This window comes from Borostomias antarcticus, assembly GCF_949987555.1.
Source record: "Borostomias antarcticus genome assembly, chromosome: 9".
Lineage (NCBI taxonomy): Eukaryota > Metazoa > Chordata > Actinopteri > Stomiiformes > Stomiidae > Borostomias > Borostomias antarcticus.
In genome coordinates this window covers 6,140,077-6,154,463 of record NC_140242.1, presented here as the reverse complement: position 1 = coordinate 6,154,463, position 14,387 = coordinate 6,140,077, and the positions used below count along the sequence as shown (strand labels likewise).

The 14,387-nt window shown below is 46.0% G+C and overlaps 1 protein-coding gene across 1 annotated transcript in view; it reads right to left on the bottom strand.

Annotated features, from left to right (window-relative positions):
- Positions 1-10,642: 10,642 nt before the first annotated feature.
- LOC311313443 (uncharacterized protein) overlaps positions 10,643-14,387 on the bottom strand; it is a gene marked incomplete at its 5' end in the record, with an annotated part of 9,537 nt that continues 5,792 nt past the window's right edge. The window contains 6 exons of the mRNA XM_084443569.1: positions 10,643-10,763; positions 10,953-11,012; positions 11,101-11,211; positions 11,591-11,917; positions 12,345-12,629; positions 12,816-13,098. Coding sequence (XP_084299695.1) covers positions 10,699-10,763; positions 10,953-11,012; positions 11,101-11,211; positions 11,591-11,917; positions 12,345-12,629; positions 12,816-13,098 — 1,131 coding nt within the window. The 3' untranslated portion in view covers positions 10,643-10,698. The remainder of the gene's footprint in view (positions 10,764-10,952; positions 11,013-11,100; positions 11,212-11,590; positions 11,918-12,344; positions 12,630-12,815; positions 13,099-14,387) is intronic.

Genomic DNA, 14,387 nt, shown 5'->3' with positions numbered 1-14,387 from the left:
TCTAGCTCAAGAGATGAAGTTGGTGGTAGAGTGGATCAACAGTAATAAACTTGTTTTATTTTATACAACGGTATAGATCCGGTCTATTGTCTCTATTGGTCAGTTTGCATTCCAGCCGTGGCGATAACCACGATATCCCCACACTAAAATGGAATGTTCGCACATCTTTTAATATCAATCCACCTCTTATTAGTAGCCGTGGCAGTGTCCGATCAATGTTTACAAAGATGTGCTGTAGCATTGTCATTGCCTGGCAACGTTCCCTTTTTCAGCGGAAGTATCCGCAAATGATTAACAAATAGTTCCATTAAAAATACATTTAAAGTTCGTATTGTCTTTCATTTTGAAATATTGACGGATAAATGTGGCAACCGTTGTATAAAATCATTATGGAACTCGAAGCCGTGGGATGTCACTGATATCGTCACGGCTAGCGGGGTGTAACGGGGTGTAACTCTGCTGCGCGTCGTGCCTAACCGCTCCCGCTAGCCATGGTGATATCCGTGACATTGTCATAGAAATTGTAGTTTCACCACCTCACCACCTCCCTCAACCTTTCACATAGCTGTGCTTATCTAATTAATGACAGGATGACCTCCAGGAGGTCAACACACCTAGACGTGTCTGCTCCAGAATAACCATCCTTTGTCCCACTGCCCTGCAAGAATTATCGCCTTTTCTCATGTCACGTGTCTGTATTCTCGACCACTGTTGATGATGCCTGCCATTTAATATGACATGTACAGATGGGTTAGCCAATCACATCCCTGGAAGCATCATACCTGTGTATTGCTTTGAATATAAGGCCGTGCAAGACCAGACTGCGGCACTTCTGCTGGACACCACTCACGTGCGTTTCCTCTGAAGTCCTTGCGCTCGTATGTTTTCTCAATAAACCAGACTTAACCTCTTTGAGTGAATCTTGGCAAATCCTTTTTGACTTTAGATCAGTTTAAAATCTTCTACAACATCCCACTGCTTCTCGTTCCATAATGCTTTATTAAATGTGTCAAAAACAAACAGCATTGTTATGGGAACAAACTACTCTTTAAGTTCAAAACCTAAGCTTAATGTTAATATAAATAATGTGTTAATAAATCAGGTGGAAGAAGTCAAACCGTTGGGAGTTATCATGGGATAAATAATAATAAATAAATTATCATGGGACAAACATACAGAAAATGGTAACCAAAATGGGAAACGCTTTGTCTGTAATCAAAAGATGTGCAAAATATTTAACACAACAACTTGTCAAACAAGTAGTTCAAGCTTTGGTTTATCTCGTATGGATTATTGCTCAGTAGTTTGGTCCAATACCTCATTAGGTAACATAAACAAGCTGCAACTAATCCAAAATAAAGCAGCACGAGTTGCTCTTCTCTGTGGGTGGAGAACAAATGTAACTAAATTGCATGATTGTTTATCTTGGTTGGAAGTAAAAAATAGATTACTGTACTTACTAATGGTCTTCATTAAGAATGTCATTAAGAATGTCATAAGAACTAAGACACCATTTATTTTTTTATAGAAAATTACTTTTTAGTGTAGATGTACACAATTATTCAACAAGGAACGCTGCTGGAGGTTAATTTACTCTACCAAAATCCAATACCATAGCAAGTCAAAGTACAGTAATGTACAGAGCAATGTTACAATGGAATTCACTCCCAAATTATATTATACAGCAAAATAATATATACAGTTATAAACAGCTAAAAGATTACTACCTCCAAATAAATTTTGAAAACATAGCAATTCAACGTACAGTAATGTACAGAGCAATGTTACAATGGAATTCACTCCCAAATTATATTATACAGCAAAATAATATATACAGTCTTAAAAAACAGCTAAAAGATAACTACCTCAAAATAAATTTTAGAAAACATCTATGATAGTGATAGCAGTGTTTTGTGTCACCTGTGTTGTGTGATTTTTATGTATATATATATTTTTAATGTTTTGTATGTCCAGTGGATTTATGTATTGTCTGTGTATTGTGATGAGAGATATGATTGTAGTGTGTGTAGTGTGACTATGTTGTGTCTGTATTGTTTGTACTGTGGTGTGGAGTTGATTGGATTTTGTGTTTTGTCACAAGGTTATGGAAATATTGTAGACCCCAGGAAGAATAGCTGCTGCTATGCAAAAGCTAATGGGGATCTAAAATAAACAAACAAACAAAAACCCCACCCTCATCCAACACATCCCCCTACCCTCATCCAACATATCACCCCCACCCTCATCCAGCTCCACTGGCTTCTGATTAAGTCCCGCATCTCCTTAATACTGGTGTGTGTTTGCTATGGCCCAGGCCTATAGCCGGAAGTGGGCTGGTGTATGTCTGTGTGTACGTGTGTGTGTGTTAACTAAATGCTACGACATCCACAGCAGACACAGGGGTATCTATCGGACTCCGGGAGGTCTGCTGGTGACAGTGGGGCATCCACTGGACCTGGTTAGAAGATTGCCCAAGCCCAAGTACCCATCTGACCTTCTCCACCATCATGCCCCCTCATCCTGGAGCCTGCGGTCCTCAGACATGGGTCTGCTCCCCACCCCCCGCACCAGCCTGACCATGTTTGGGGACAGAGCCTTCAGTGTGGCAGCCCCACCCTCTGGAACTCCCCCACCCCCAACAGAGATACGGAATGCCACAACCCTCTGGACCTCTCTCCCTTGAGATACAGAATGCCTCAACCCTGGACACCTTCAAATCAGCCCTCAAAACCCACCTGCTCACCAAGGCCTTTGGCCTGTAGTTAGTTAGCTAGTTAGTTAGTTAGTTAGTTGTTAGCTAGTTGGTTGGTTAGTCAGTTAGTTTCTGTGCTTTTTTTTGTCCTGGTTTGTCTCTTGTCTGTCTGACTTGTCTCTTTATGTAAAGTGTCCTTGGGTCTTTTGAAAGGTGCTATATAAATGTAATTTGTTATTATTAATATTATTTTTTATTCTTCTTATTGTTGTTGTTATTATTGGTAATATTAATATTACTATTGTTTATTGTTATTTAATCATCATCATAATATAAAGCTATGCTTCCCCATGCCTGTACAGTATTATGTCACTATATAAATAAAGTACCTTTCTGTAAACAATTCACTTACCTCATCTTTTCATGAATACAGTCACAAAGGTGATCCATGTCATCGTACCTGTACATAGTTCTAGACAGTCCACTGTGTGCTCATTGCAGGCAGTGTTGCGTGTGTGTGTGTGCATGTGTGTGTGTGTGTCTGTGTGGTCTTGTGTTGTGTTCCCCTCTCCCCAGGTGTTCTTGTGTCCTCTGTCCAGGCTGCTGATCTCTCTGCTAATTGTTGTCCATCAAGTCCACCTGTGTTCCAGCTGTCTTGTCCAATCACCTGTCTTCCTGTCTCCTATATATTGTGGCTTGTTGCATGTGTAGGGGGCACGGAAAGGGGGTGATTATGTTTGCGTCTCTTTGGGTTCTACATTGCTTCATCCTAGTTGAGTTTTTATCGTGTTGTGGTCCCGTTGTCTTTCCTTCCCTCGGGAGAAGGACTAGGGGAAGAGACCCTGGGGTCTAAACTGCATCACGTAGGTAACTATCTGTCTAAACACACTAGGAAGAGTGAGCGGTGGTCTCTTCATTTTTGTAGCAGGTAGGTTAGTCCGGCCAGTTTAGGTAGCTAGCAGTAATTCTTATAGGTAGGCTGGTTTAGAATGCAGGGGAAGGTAGGGCTAGTTTAGAGTGCAGGGGAAGGTAAGGCTAGTTTAGAGTGCAGGAGAAGGTAGGGCTAGTTTAGAGTGCAGGGGAAGGTAGGGCTAGTTTAGAGTGTAGGGGAAGGTAGGGCTAGTTTAGAGTGTAGGGGAAGGTAGGGCTAGTTTAGAGTGTAGGCCGGGAAGGTAGGGCTAGTTTAGAGTGCAGGGGAAGGTAGGGCTAGTTTAGAGTGTAGGGGAAGGTAGGGCTAGTTTAGAGTGCAGGGGAAGGTAGGGCTAGTTTAGAGTGTAGGGGAAGGTAGGGCTAGTTTAGAGTGCAGGGGAAGGTAGGGCTAGTTTAGAGTGTAGGGGAAGGTAGGGCTAGTTTAGAGTGCAGGGGAAGGTAGGGCTAGTTTAGAGTGTAGGGGAAGGTAGGGCTAGTTTAGAGTGTAGGGGAAGGTAGGGCTAGTTTAGAGTGTAGGGGAAGGTAGGGCTAGTTTAGAGTGCAGGGGAAGGTAGGGCTAGTTTAGAGTGCAGGGGAAGGTAGGGCTAGTTTAGAGTGCAGGGGAAGGTAGGGCTAGTTTAGAGTGTAGGGGAAGGTAAGGCTAGTTTAGAGTGTAGGGGAAGGTAAGGCTAGTTTAGAGTGCAGGGGAAGGTAGGGCTAGTTTAGAGTGTAGGGGAAGGTAGGGCTAGTTTAGAGTGTAGGGGAAGGTAGGGCTAGTTTAGAGTGTAGGGGAAGGTCTGGGCTGTGTTTTGTTTGACCTCTGCTCGTACGCTCTCCTCCATCCCTGCCTGTCAGTCCCTGGTTAGTTATATTTGTTAAACCCCCTGTTATTGCTATTATCCATGGACATATTTGTGAATATTATTTCATTATCAGTAAAGCCTTTTCTTTATAAAAGGTACCTCTGTTGTCCGCCTGCTGCACCACACAAGGTTTTTACATCTTTATCTTATCTAGACAAGCTGTATTATTGTCCTCCTTCGTACCCTGGATATTCCATCAGGGAGATCGTAACAGGCAGCATTGTTGTTGGATGGAGGAAGTGTGGAGTTGCCTATAGTTTGTGTCCTGGCGATCTCTTTGTTGTATTTAAGCTCCATGCATTCCTCATTCCTTCCATGCGATTGCAGTCCTATACAACTATATACAAAAAGGAAATACGTGCATTTCTTAAAACAGTCATGCAGAGGCAGTCTAAGGTAACATGCCATTCCTAGTAAAGAAAGAAGAATTATTCCTATTTTTGGCCACAATGGATTACTATAAACAACTGGCTTACCTCATCTTTTCCTGAGTAGAATGGCGAAGGTGATGGCGTAGATGGCGAACATGGCGGCGAAGATGGCGAACATGGCGCCAGCAACAATCAGACCAGTTCTAGCTGAGTGGGCGCATAAAAAGACAACAATCAAATGAAATATGTACTGTAGTTTTTGTAATTCAAGGTAGCACTTTTGAATTAGACTATATTTGCTTTTGTTAGTATTACCGCGAGATAGATCACGAGATAGATCAGGGGTTATCTTCAGGTCGGTGAGGGCCACATATGTGTCTCCGGCCATGCTGAGCTCACAGGTGTAGGTCCCCTGGTGCGCTGGTGTTAGCATGCGGAGCTGAAGGCTGCCAGACTCAGACACGTCCTGAACCTGGCCCCTCCAGCGGGCCTGGACCCGGGGGTCCGCTGGCTGGTGGGCGGTGGTGTAGGTGAGGATGGTCTCTGAGTGATTGAACCTCCAGGTGAGGGTCATGTTCTGGGGAGGAGAGTCCGACTCGGGGACGCTGCAGTGGATCAGGCCGCCGGCGCCGGAGGAGACCTGGACCGGGGCTGGAACAACGCCAGGAAACGTTCAGCAGTGTTGAGGTTTACACAGTGGTGAATGGAAAGATGAGTGGATGAATGATGGACAGGTGGTTGACCGGATGAACAGATGTATCGGTGAATACTCCCAAGGCACTTTACATGTACAACACTTCTGACACCATGTGTCCATGTGTGTTTTCTTTAGCTAGGCCTCACATCTGCAGGCATGTTAATTGATTGATTGAATTTCCCACCACGGCATGTTAATTGATTGATTGAATTACCCACAACGGCATGTTAATTGATTGAATTACCCACCACGGCATGTTAATTGATTGACTTAATTATTATTGAATTATTGTACCTTGCCTTCTCCAAGTGGCTCTCCTCGTCCGTATGTGAGTGGACACAGAACAGACGTAGTCAACACCTGTGGCGTTACCAGTGAGGAGGTGAGAGCCGGTGATGCTGAACAGGCCCTGGGAGTCTGTCTCGTGGTGGGTGTGGTTGTGGAAGGGCTGTCTGGTGGACCAGGTGAGCTCAGGGAGGGGGAAGATACCTCTGGAGCTACACGTGATGTTGTCACCTGATGACTGTATGTCTACAGAGCGGACTGGAGCTATGGAGCAATAACACAAAGACCTCACACAGTGAAGGAAGTCTTTAGACAGACGGACAGACAGACAGATACACAGACAGACAGACAGATACGCAGACAGACAGACGGATACACAGACTGACTGACAGACAGACAGATACACAGACAGACAGACAGATACACAGACTGACTGACAGACAGACAGACTGACTGACTGACTGACTGACTGACTGACTGACTACAAAGACCCTGGACTGATTTATAGATGTGTGTCATACCTTCTAATATGAGACTGGTGTATAGATGTGTCATACCTTCTAATATGAGACTGATTTATAGATGTGTGTCATACCTTCGACTATGAGACTGATTTATAGATGTGTCATACCTTCTAATATGAGACTGATTTATAGATGTGTCATACCTTCTAATATGAGACTGATTTATAGATGTGTCATACCTTCTTCTATGAGACTGATTTATAGATGTGTCATACCTTCTACTATGAGTTTGACAAAGGACTCCTTGTTGCCTTTGTTGGTGCTTGCGTAACACTTATATCGTCCCTGGTCCTGAAGCTTGACCTTGGTCAACTGTAGTGAAGCGTTACCGTTGGAGATCTGGTCATGGAACAGGGATGTCCTCCCTCTGAACTGTGTGTCCTGCAGGTCCAAGTGGTCCCCTCCTTGGTAGTAAGAGTGGACCGCCAGACTCTCAAATAGCCAGTGGATGACCTCTTCACTGGCCGCTTGGAATGAACAGGGTAGCACGCAGGTCTCCGAGAATAAACATGTTTTAGGAGCGTCTGAAACAGAACACACACATACTCACATTAACACAGTCATCGCAAAATATGACCATATTTATGCATTTGTTTGTGTCTATACTACAGTATTACAACAGAAGCTGTAGGGCCAGGTAGGGCCGATTGACTGACCCGATCTCCACTACCGGGCCTTGCCACCGGAGGGCGCCGCGGGCGTGATATTCAAACGTCCATATCTCGACATGGGAAGGTCACAGAGATGTGGAGTCTGGACTGGCAGAAAGCTCTCGGTGTAACTAACGCAGCAATTCGCCTTATTCACTTCAGCTGCCATATTGGTCAGTCTGACGTAATTGGTGGTGTGGATGTCGGGCCGGATCCACGAATGAAAACAAAACTAAGAACGAAGCCAGCTCCCTGTGTGGGGGTGCTAGAAACCCGAGGTTAGGACTGGGGTGTGCGGGGGGAGAGCCCGGAGCACTGCATTAGCCCCCTACCGACTGTGACCCGAGGGGGTTGCCACAGAGCTGTCCAAATAAAGCCCCCCATTCACCTCCATCTCCATGCACAGAGACATGAAATGCATTCAGAAGATATGCTATCCGTCAACATACCTCTGACATGACTCGAGTGTTGTGGTGCCGGTTGAACCTGTTACAGTATATATATTCTCAGGTTTCTTGTTTGTTGAGATTGAAAAATATAATTAAAATGACCTAAGAAAAAACACCCATATGCACTATATCAATCATTACATGACTGTACTTTGCTTTGGGGAGTCCAGGACACAGTAACGCTGCCCAAGGCTACTGATAAGAAACATCCAGTCATGCTCAGCATTGAGAGTTGTTAATACTAAGCCCTGGTTAAAATAACTCCAATTATAAACGGAATGAAAAATGTGACTGAAAAATAAAGGTTTGGAATCGTCCGGAGATACTTTAGCTATACAGTAGTAATGTTCAGTGACAGGTGAGAGAAATTGTAATCGTTGTGGCTACTAACCTGCTCCCCTGACCACTTGACCTTTCAGCGTCATGGAAACCATGATGAAGGTCACCATGACCTCTGAGGGACCCCAAGCCATACTGTAGTTGTCCTGGCGATAGATGTCTCTCTGTCAAGCTGTAAAGACATTCCAACTCCAAAGTTGCTCACACTGTCACCTGTACAGGTAGCCTACTGTACCATTCCTAGCAAGTCAATACAGTGGGTGTGACTTTCAGCATTGGGTGAGACACGTCATTGTTCATCGAGAGTTAATATTAACAGACTTTCTGAGAAACGGTTTAGTTCTCTCTTACAGTATGAGTATGTGGATGGTTGTATACTAATATTAAGGTTACAAAAACAACGATTTGTGTTTATTTTCTCTGTAAACAAAGAACTGGATACTGAAGAGAGGACAGATGCATTCATGTAATTGAAATCAAATCAAACTTCACAGAGAGCAATGGGGGGGGTGGGGTGGGCATAGGTCCCGCCCCTAAATATTCCAGAGGAAAGCAAAAAAAACAGTTTCACCCCAGAGCCAGAAAAGTGAGCTGTAAAAATTCTTCCCTGACCTCTCTCAACGAGATGATCGAGCAAGCTCCTGGAAAATGTTTGTCTATTGGCTAAGAACATATACAGAGCAGTAAACATGGGCTAGATACCTAATAAGAAAGACATGACTAACAGAGAACTTACAGAGAAGTTGCCTACATGGTAGGCCATAATGTGTTAGCTATCCCTGTAGTCTCTAATATGACATTTAAGTGAATCATATAACAAAGCACAGTAAGCACTTACTGTAGAAGAACAGGCTCATAGAGAATGCCGCAAAGCAGGGGTGGGGAAACAGAAAGCAGAGGGCCAAAGGTAAAAAGGGGTGGAATTGGCTGGATAGGGACAGCTGACGACAGAGTGGGAAGGAACTTGTCACAAGGAGGCAGGGGGCCTTTTCAGGGGGGTTCTCCGGGACCTGTTTAGAGTATGAAAGGGAGAGACACTAGGGAGGAGGGAGATGGACAGGGTTAGTGGCTGTACTGGACATCCATAGCAGACACAGGGGTATCTATCGGACTCAGGGTGGTCTGCTGGTGACAGTGGGGCATCCACTGGACCTGGTTAGAAGGTAGGAGGGAGAGAGAGGCGCTAGGGAGAGGGGAGGCAGAATAGGGTTAGTAGCACACAGAGCCATAAAAGCAACACAGATATTAAAACAGAACGTGCCAGTTGCAGGGAAACCAGCATCTGTATACACATCTAAATATACATACAGTGCATAACAAGATATACATCAATGTATACAGAGGATTCACAAGCAGGCTGGAGGCTGCCTTTCTGTGTCTCTAGGTCCTGGCTAGTGATTATAGGCTATAATCACTATAGCCACTATAGGCTGAAAAGGTATTTCTTGAGATCTCGCTTAAAGATTTCCATTGTTTCAGCCCTTCTTAGGTACTCTGGCAAGGTGTTCCAGAGTTTGGGGGCATAGAAACTGAAAGCTGCATCTTCATGTCTCTTGGTCCTGGCTTTTGGAACTGTTAGGAGTTCAGTACCTGAGGACCTGAGTGGTCTGTTGGGCATGTACCTGACAAGCATGTCTGAAATGTATTCAGGTGCACGACTGACTGTGGAGAGATTTCTAGACTAATACAAGTATTTATAGACTAAATAAAAATATAATAAGTAGTCTTGGGTATTATCCGCATAGCTATGGTAGCTAATGTTGTGCCTCCTGATGACACTGCCAAGGGGCAGCATGTACAGGCTGAAGAGTAGAGATCCTAGGATCAATCCTTGGGGCACCCCACAGGTCATAGGAATCTTTCCTAAGCTGTGGTCACTGAGGGCAATGAAGAAATCACGACCAGTTAGATCACCACAACGACAACCAATTTTGGACTGGACCGGAGAGGCCGACTCACTTCTCCAGTCTTTTGATGAGGATCGCATGATCTATAGTATCAAAGGCTGCACTCAGGTCCAGGAGGACGAGAACAGAGAGCTCTTTGGAGCCAGCATTAATTCTGAGGTCATTTACAACTTTGAGGTCATTTACAACTTTGACTAATGCCGTCTCTGTGCTATGATGGGCGCAGACGCCAGACTGGAAAAGGTCGAGGGTAGAACTTGTAGCTAGGAAATCATTTATCTGTTTGAAAACAATCTTTTACAGAATTTTACTCAAAAAGAGAAGGTTAGAGATTGGTCAAAAATTGCTAGGAACTGATGGGTCTAGGTTGTTTTTCTACAGAGCGGGTCTCACCAAAGCAGTTTTGAGTATTGGTGGGAAGATAGCTGTAGACAGGGAGTCATTAACAATGGCTAGAATGTCATAAGACAGAGTAAAAATAGTTTTGAAAAAATCGGTGGGGATAAGATCCAGCTTGTCCTATGTCCAATGTAATTAAAGGGGCAGTGTGCTATTTTGGACATAAAGCCCTATTTGTCTACCATGAACCTTAAACATAGAGACCATCATTTCGCTGATCATTCCAGTATTGAGCTGGCTGCAGTTTTTATGCAGGCTCTCACTTGGCTACCATGGAAGTCAATGGGGCATACGTAAATGCGTTGCAAAACTATGATGAATGAGCTTTTTTGAGACGGGAAGCACAGGTTGTAATCTTACTCGTCTCAGTATGCTCTCCTGTGAAATGAATCGCAATCCGAATATTTTTAGGTGACATATAAAGATAAAACAGCAAGGCATACCTTGAACTTGAATTGGCACATTTATTATGAATACAAACAATTCCTTCACACTGGAGAACACGACTGCATTCAAAGTCACGGACTGATACATTCTGGGTATTTATTATTCTGTTTCACACGGGAACAGCTGATAGATTGCTGCCGATGGGAGATGTTGATGAGCTAGTCTGCTATCCGTTGGTGTCATCTGGGGTCAAAGGGCAGTCCTCATGCAGGCCCGTCTTTGCTGAGGTATCTGGGATAATAGAGGGGGGTGGGGGGAGAAGATTTGACTTAACTGACCCTGACACACAAATACTGTAATGCAGAAACCCGAGACATCAAGCAGATGACACAACAGCGCCAGGCTCCAATCTCTGGACCATTGGCTTATCCATGTGCTCCCTCGTGTGGTGTAAAATGAGTACTACATGGGCCCTCATACCTCTGACTGGCTGCATCTCAGAGCCCTCCTCCACAGTCTTGGTGGGCTGGGATTGGCTACCTGCTCAGAGGAGGAGAGATGTCATTGGTAGGATTTATTGCACCTACTCCCGCTACCTTTAGGTGGCAAACACTGACCCCATTTTTACCTCTCAGTTTCAGATATCCCAAAATGCCCACAAGAGTGAGAGCCAGCACTGCAATCACCACGGCAACGATCCACCAATGAGACCCATCACCTGCCTGATGAATTCTCTCTCCTGCACAGAAATAAGTACCCAAACATACACTCAATTATACCACTCTGTTACACCACTCACCTTATTGTTCAGGTACACACAATTCATGTCAACCTTAGACAGAGGAGAAACACTGGCCTCCAATTTCTGAATGAAAAATATCTCTCAGGCTCTCCTTTTGAACAACTTCCTTCTAAGTAGCTATGTGAGCTTCCCAAGCACAATGACTCAGGAAGGGCTTTTTAAAATGAACACTTCCCTGTGAGTAGCAAATGCCTACGGTACAGTACATAGTGAACCCACACACTGGCTTGCAAAATCACATTCATAGTCACGGTCACGGAATGTGTGTGTGTGTGGGTGTGTGTGTGTGTGTGTATGTGCGTGTGTGTGTTCTCACCATTGACAGCAGAGATATTGACGGTGGTGTGTTCGGTGTGTGTGTTCCGGGGAGAGGCGTAAACACACATGTAGATGCCCGTGTGCTCCAGGCTGTTTGGGTTGACCAATCGCAAAGAGCCGTCCCCGGACGGAACTTTGAGCGTGTCCAATTGCACGCGTCCTTCCCAAGGTGCCGAGGCAGAGATGTGCTGTGATAGGCTGTCATATGTGAGGATGGGGACTGGCTCGTTGTGACTGGTGAAGCTCCATGAGAGGGCGGGACTACGCAGGTACGGAGGGGCGTGGCAGGGGATCGTCAGGTCCCGCCCCTCAACCCCACGGATCTCTAGAGAGCGAGAGAGAAAGAGACGAAGAGTAGAGAGGAATAAGTGCGTGTGTGTGTGTGTGTATGTGTGTGTGGGGGGGGTGTGTGTGTGTGTGTGTGTGGGGTGTGTGCGTGTGTGTGTGTGTATGTGTGCGGGTGTGTGTGTATGTGTGTGTGTGTGTGTGTGTGAGGGTGTGTGTGCGTGTGTGTGTGAGGGTATGTGTGTGTGTGTGTGTGTGTGTGTGTGTGTGTGTGTGTGAGGGTGTGTGTGTGTGTGTGTGTGTATGTGTGTGAGGGTGTGTGTGTGTGTGTGTGTGTGTGTGTGTGTATGTGTGTGTGAGGGTGTGTGTGCGTGTGTGTGTGTGTGTGTGTGTGAGGGTGTGAGTGCGTGTGTGTGTGTGAGGGTGTGTGTGCGTGTGTGTGTGTGAGGGTGTGTGTGTGTGTGTACCTCTCTCTCTGAGCGATGCCATCCAGACCTGCGTCCCGTAGGAGGAGTTGACTTGACAAATGTACGTGAGCTCTGATTGGTCGTTGAGCCTCCTTAGCCGGCTCTCCACTGCATACAACCCCTGTCTGTCAGCCAGCTTGCGCGTGATTGGTTTAAGGGCCCCGGAAGTGGGAGGATCTGTTGTCCAGGTAACGTGAGGCGCCGGGTAGACCTCACGGGTGACACACTTCATCTCTTCGTACCCGCTAAGGCTTGACAGCTCCAATGTCACGGACCGGATAGGTGCTACACACACACACACACACACACACACACACACACACACACACACACACACACACACACACACACACACACACACACACACACACACACACACACAATGAGTACCTAGTGCATCATAAGGGCATGTGATGTTCCATATAACCACCTGCCGCCATTTTGTTTATTCGATCGACAGCCAGCACTCACCCTCAACTTTGACGATGACATGTGCCTCATGCACGCCCGCTGACGTGCGCACCTGGCACCTGTACCTGCCCCTGTCCCTGGTGCCACAGCTTTTTAAATGCAGTGAGGCGTTGCCACGGGAGACCAGGTGTGCTTGGACGGAGACACGGCCGGCGTACTGCTCGTGCTCAGACCGCTCCCCTCGCTCGCCCGCCCCTCGGGAGAAGTTGTAAACGACCGTTTCCTGCCGGTACCAGCTGACGACCTCGCCGCCGGCCGGCGGAAAGCTGCAGGGCAGAACACACTCCTCGGAAAACACGCACGTCACGTGGACATCTGCAACACATCGCTCGCCCGTTACACTCCGGCCTAAAAATATACACGCCTAAAGATGGACTCAGTCTGAGGCCAGCTCCCCTACGGCACCCGGGTCTGTAAGTGTTGGCAGCTTTGAAAGGAGTAGGGTTAGGGGTAGTGTTTGTGTTTGACTGAGAGCTGTGTTCAGTGTAGGTGTGCGAGAGAGAGGGAGAGTGTTAATGTCTGTGCAGGCCTGCACATACGTGTGCTAAGAAGGTACATAATGTGTGTGCGCATGAAACAATCTGAGAGTGTGTGCGCGGGGGTGTGGACAGTGTCGGCTGGATACACAGAGGTTTTGGCACGTACAGTAGCACCTACAGCAGCTAGAGCCAGACAGCTGTGGGGTGCGTGTGAGTCGAGCGCTACGTGTCCGAACACATCTACGCTCTCCGTTTCTACCGCCCTCTGATGCAGTCAGTGTGTGTCATGTCATGACCAGTAGCCAAGCGCTCAGAACTGTATGTCACCTGCCCGAAACAACCCCTCCCTCTTCCTGGTGCACCTGAACGCGCTCTCCCTGTCATGACTCATTGCTCTGAGCAGCGTGAGCCCGCTCACCTGCCTGTGGTGGCCTCACTCCCCCAGCTGCTGCAGTCACATGACAATCCAGCCTGACGATCAGCACCACTCACCAATCACACTATTGGCTGTTGTCACCTGATTTATCAACTGACAGCTCTTGTTCCTTTAAAGGTATTGTGCTCCTTTTCAACATGTTGATATAGGTCTCAGGGGTCCCCAAAACATTTTTTTATATTTTTACTGGAAAAAACAACAACACCAACAACAACAACAGCCTGTCCAGAACAGAGCTGAAACCGGCCTACAGAGACATCCTTGATGTTTCATTTGAGTGTTGATTGATTGATTGATTGATTGATTGATTGATTGATTGATTCAATCAATCAATCAATCAATCAATCAATCAATCAATCAATCAATCAATCAATCAATCAATCAATCAATCAATCAATCAATCAATCAATCAATCAATCAATCAATCAATCAATCAACACTCAGATGAAGCATCTAGAATGCCTCTGTAGGCCGGTTCTGGACAGGCTGTTTCTGCCCTGCTCTGAACAGGCTGTTTCTGTGTCTGTAGCTTTAATGCAAATGAGCTGCTGCCCCCCCCCCTCTGTCCACGCCACCAGAAATTCCCTAAATGTAAAGCAGGAGTTTCTGACAACTGTTATTTTTTTCATATGGGGGGCTTCTGATGTCACAAGCCCA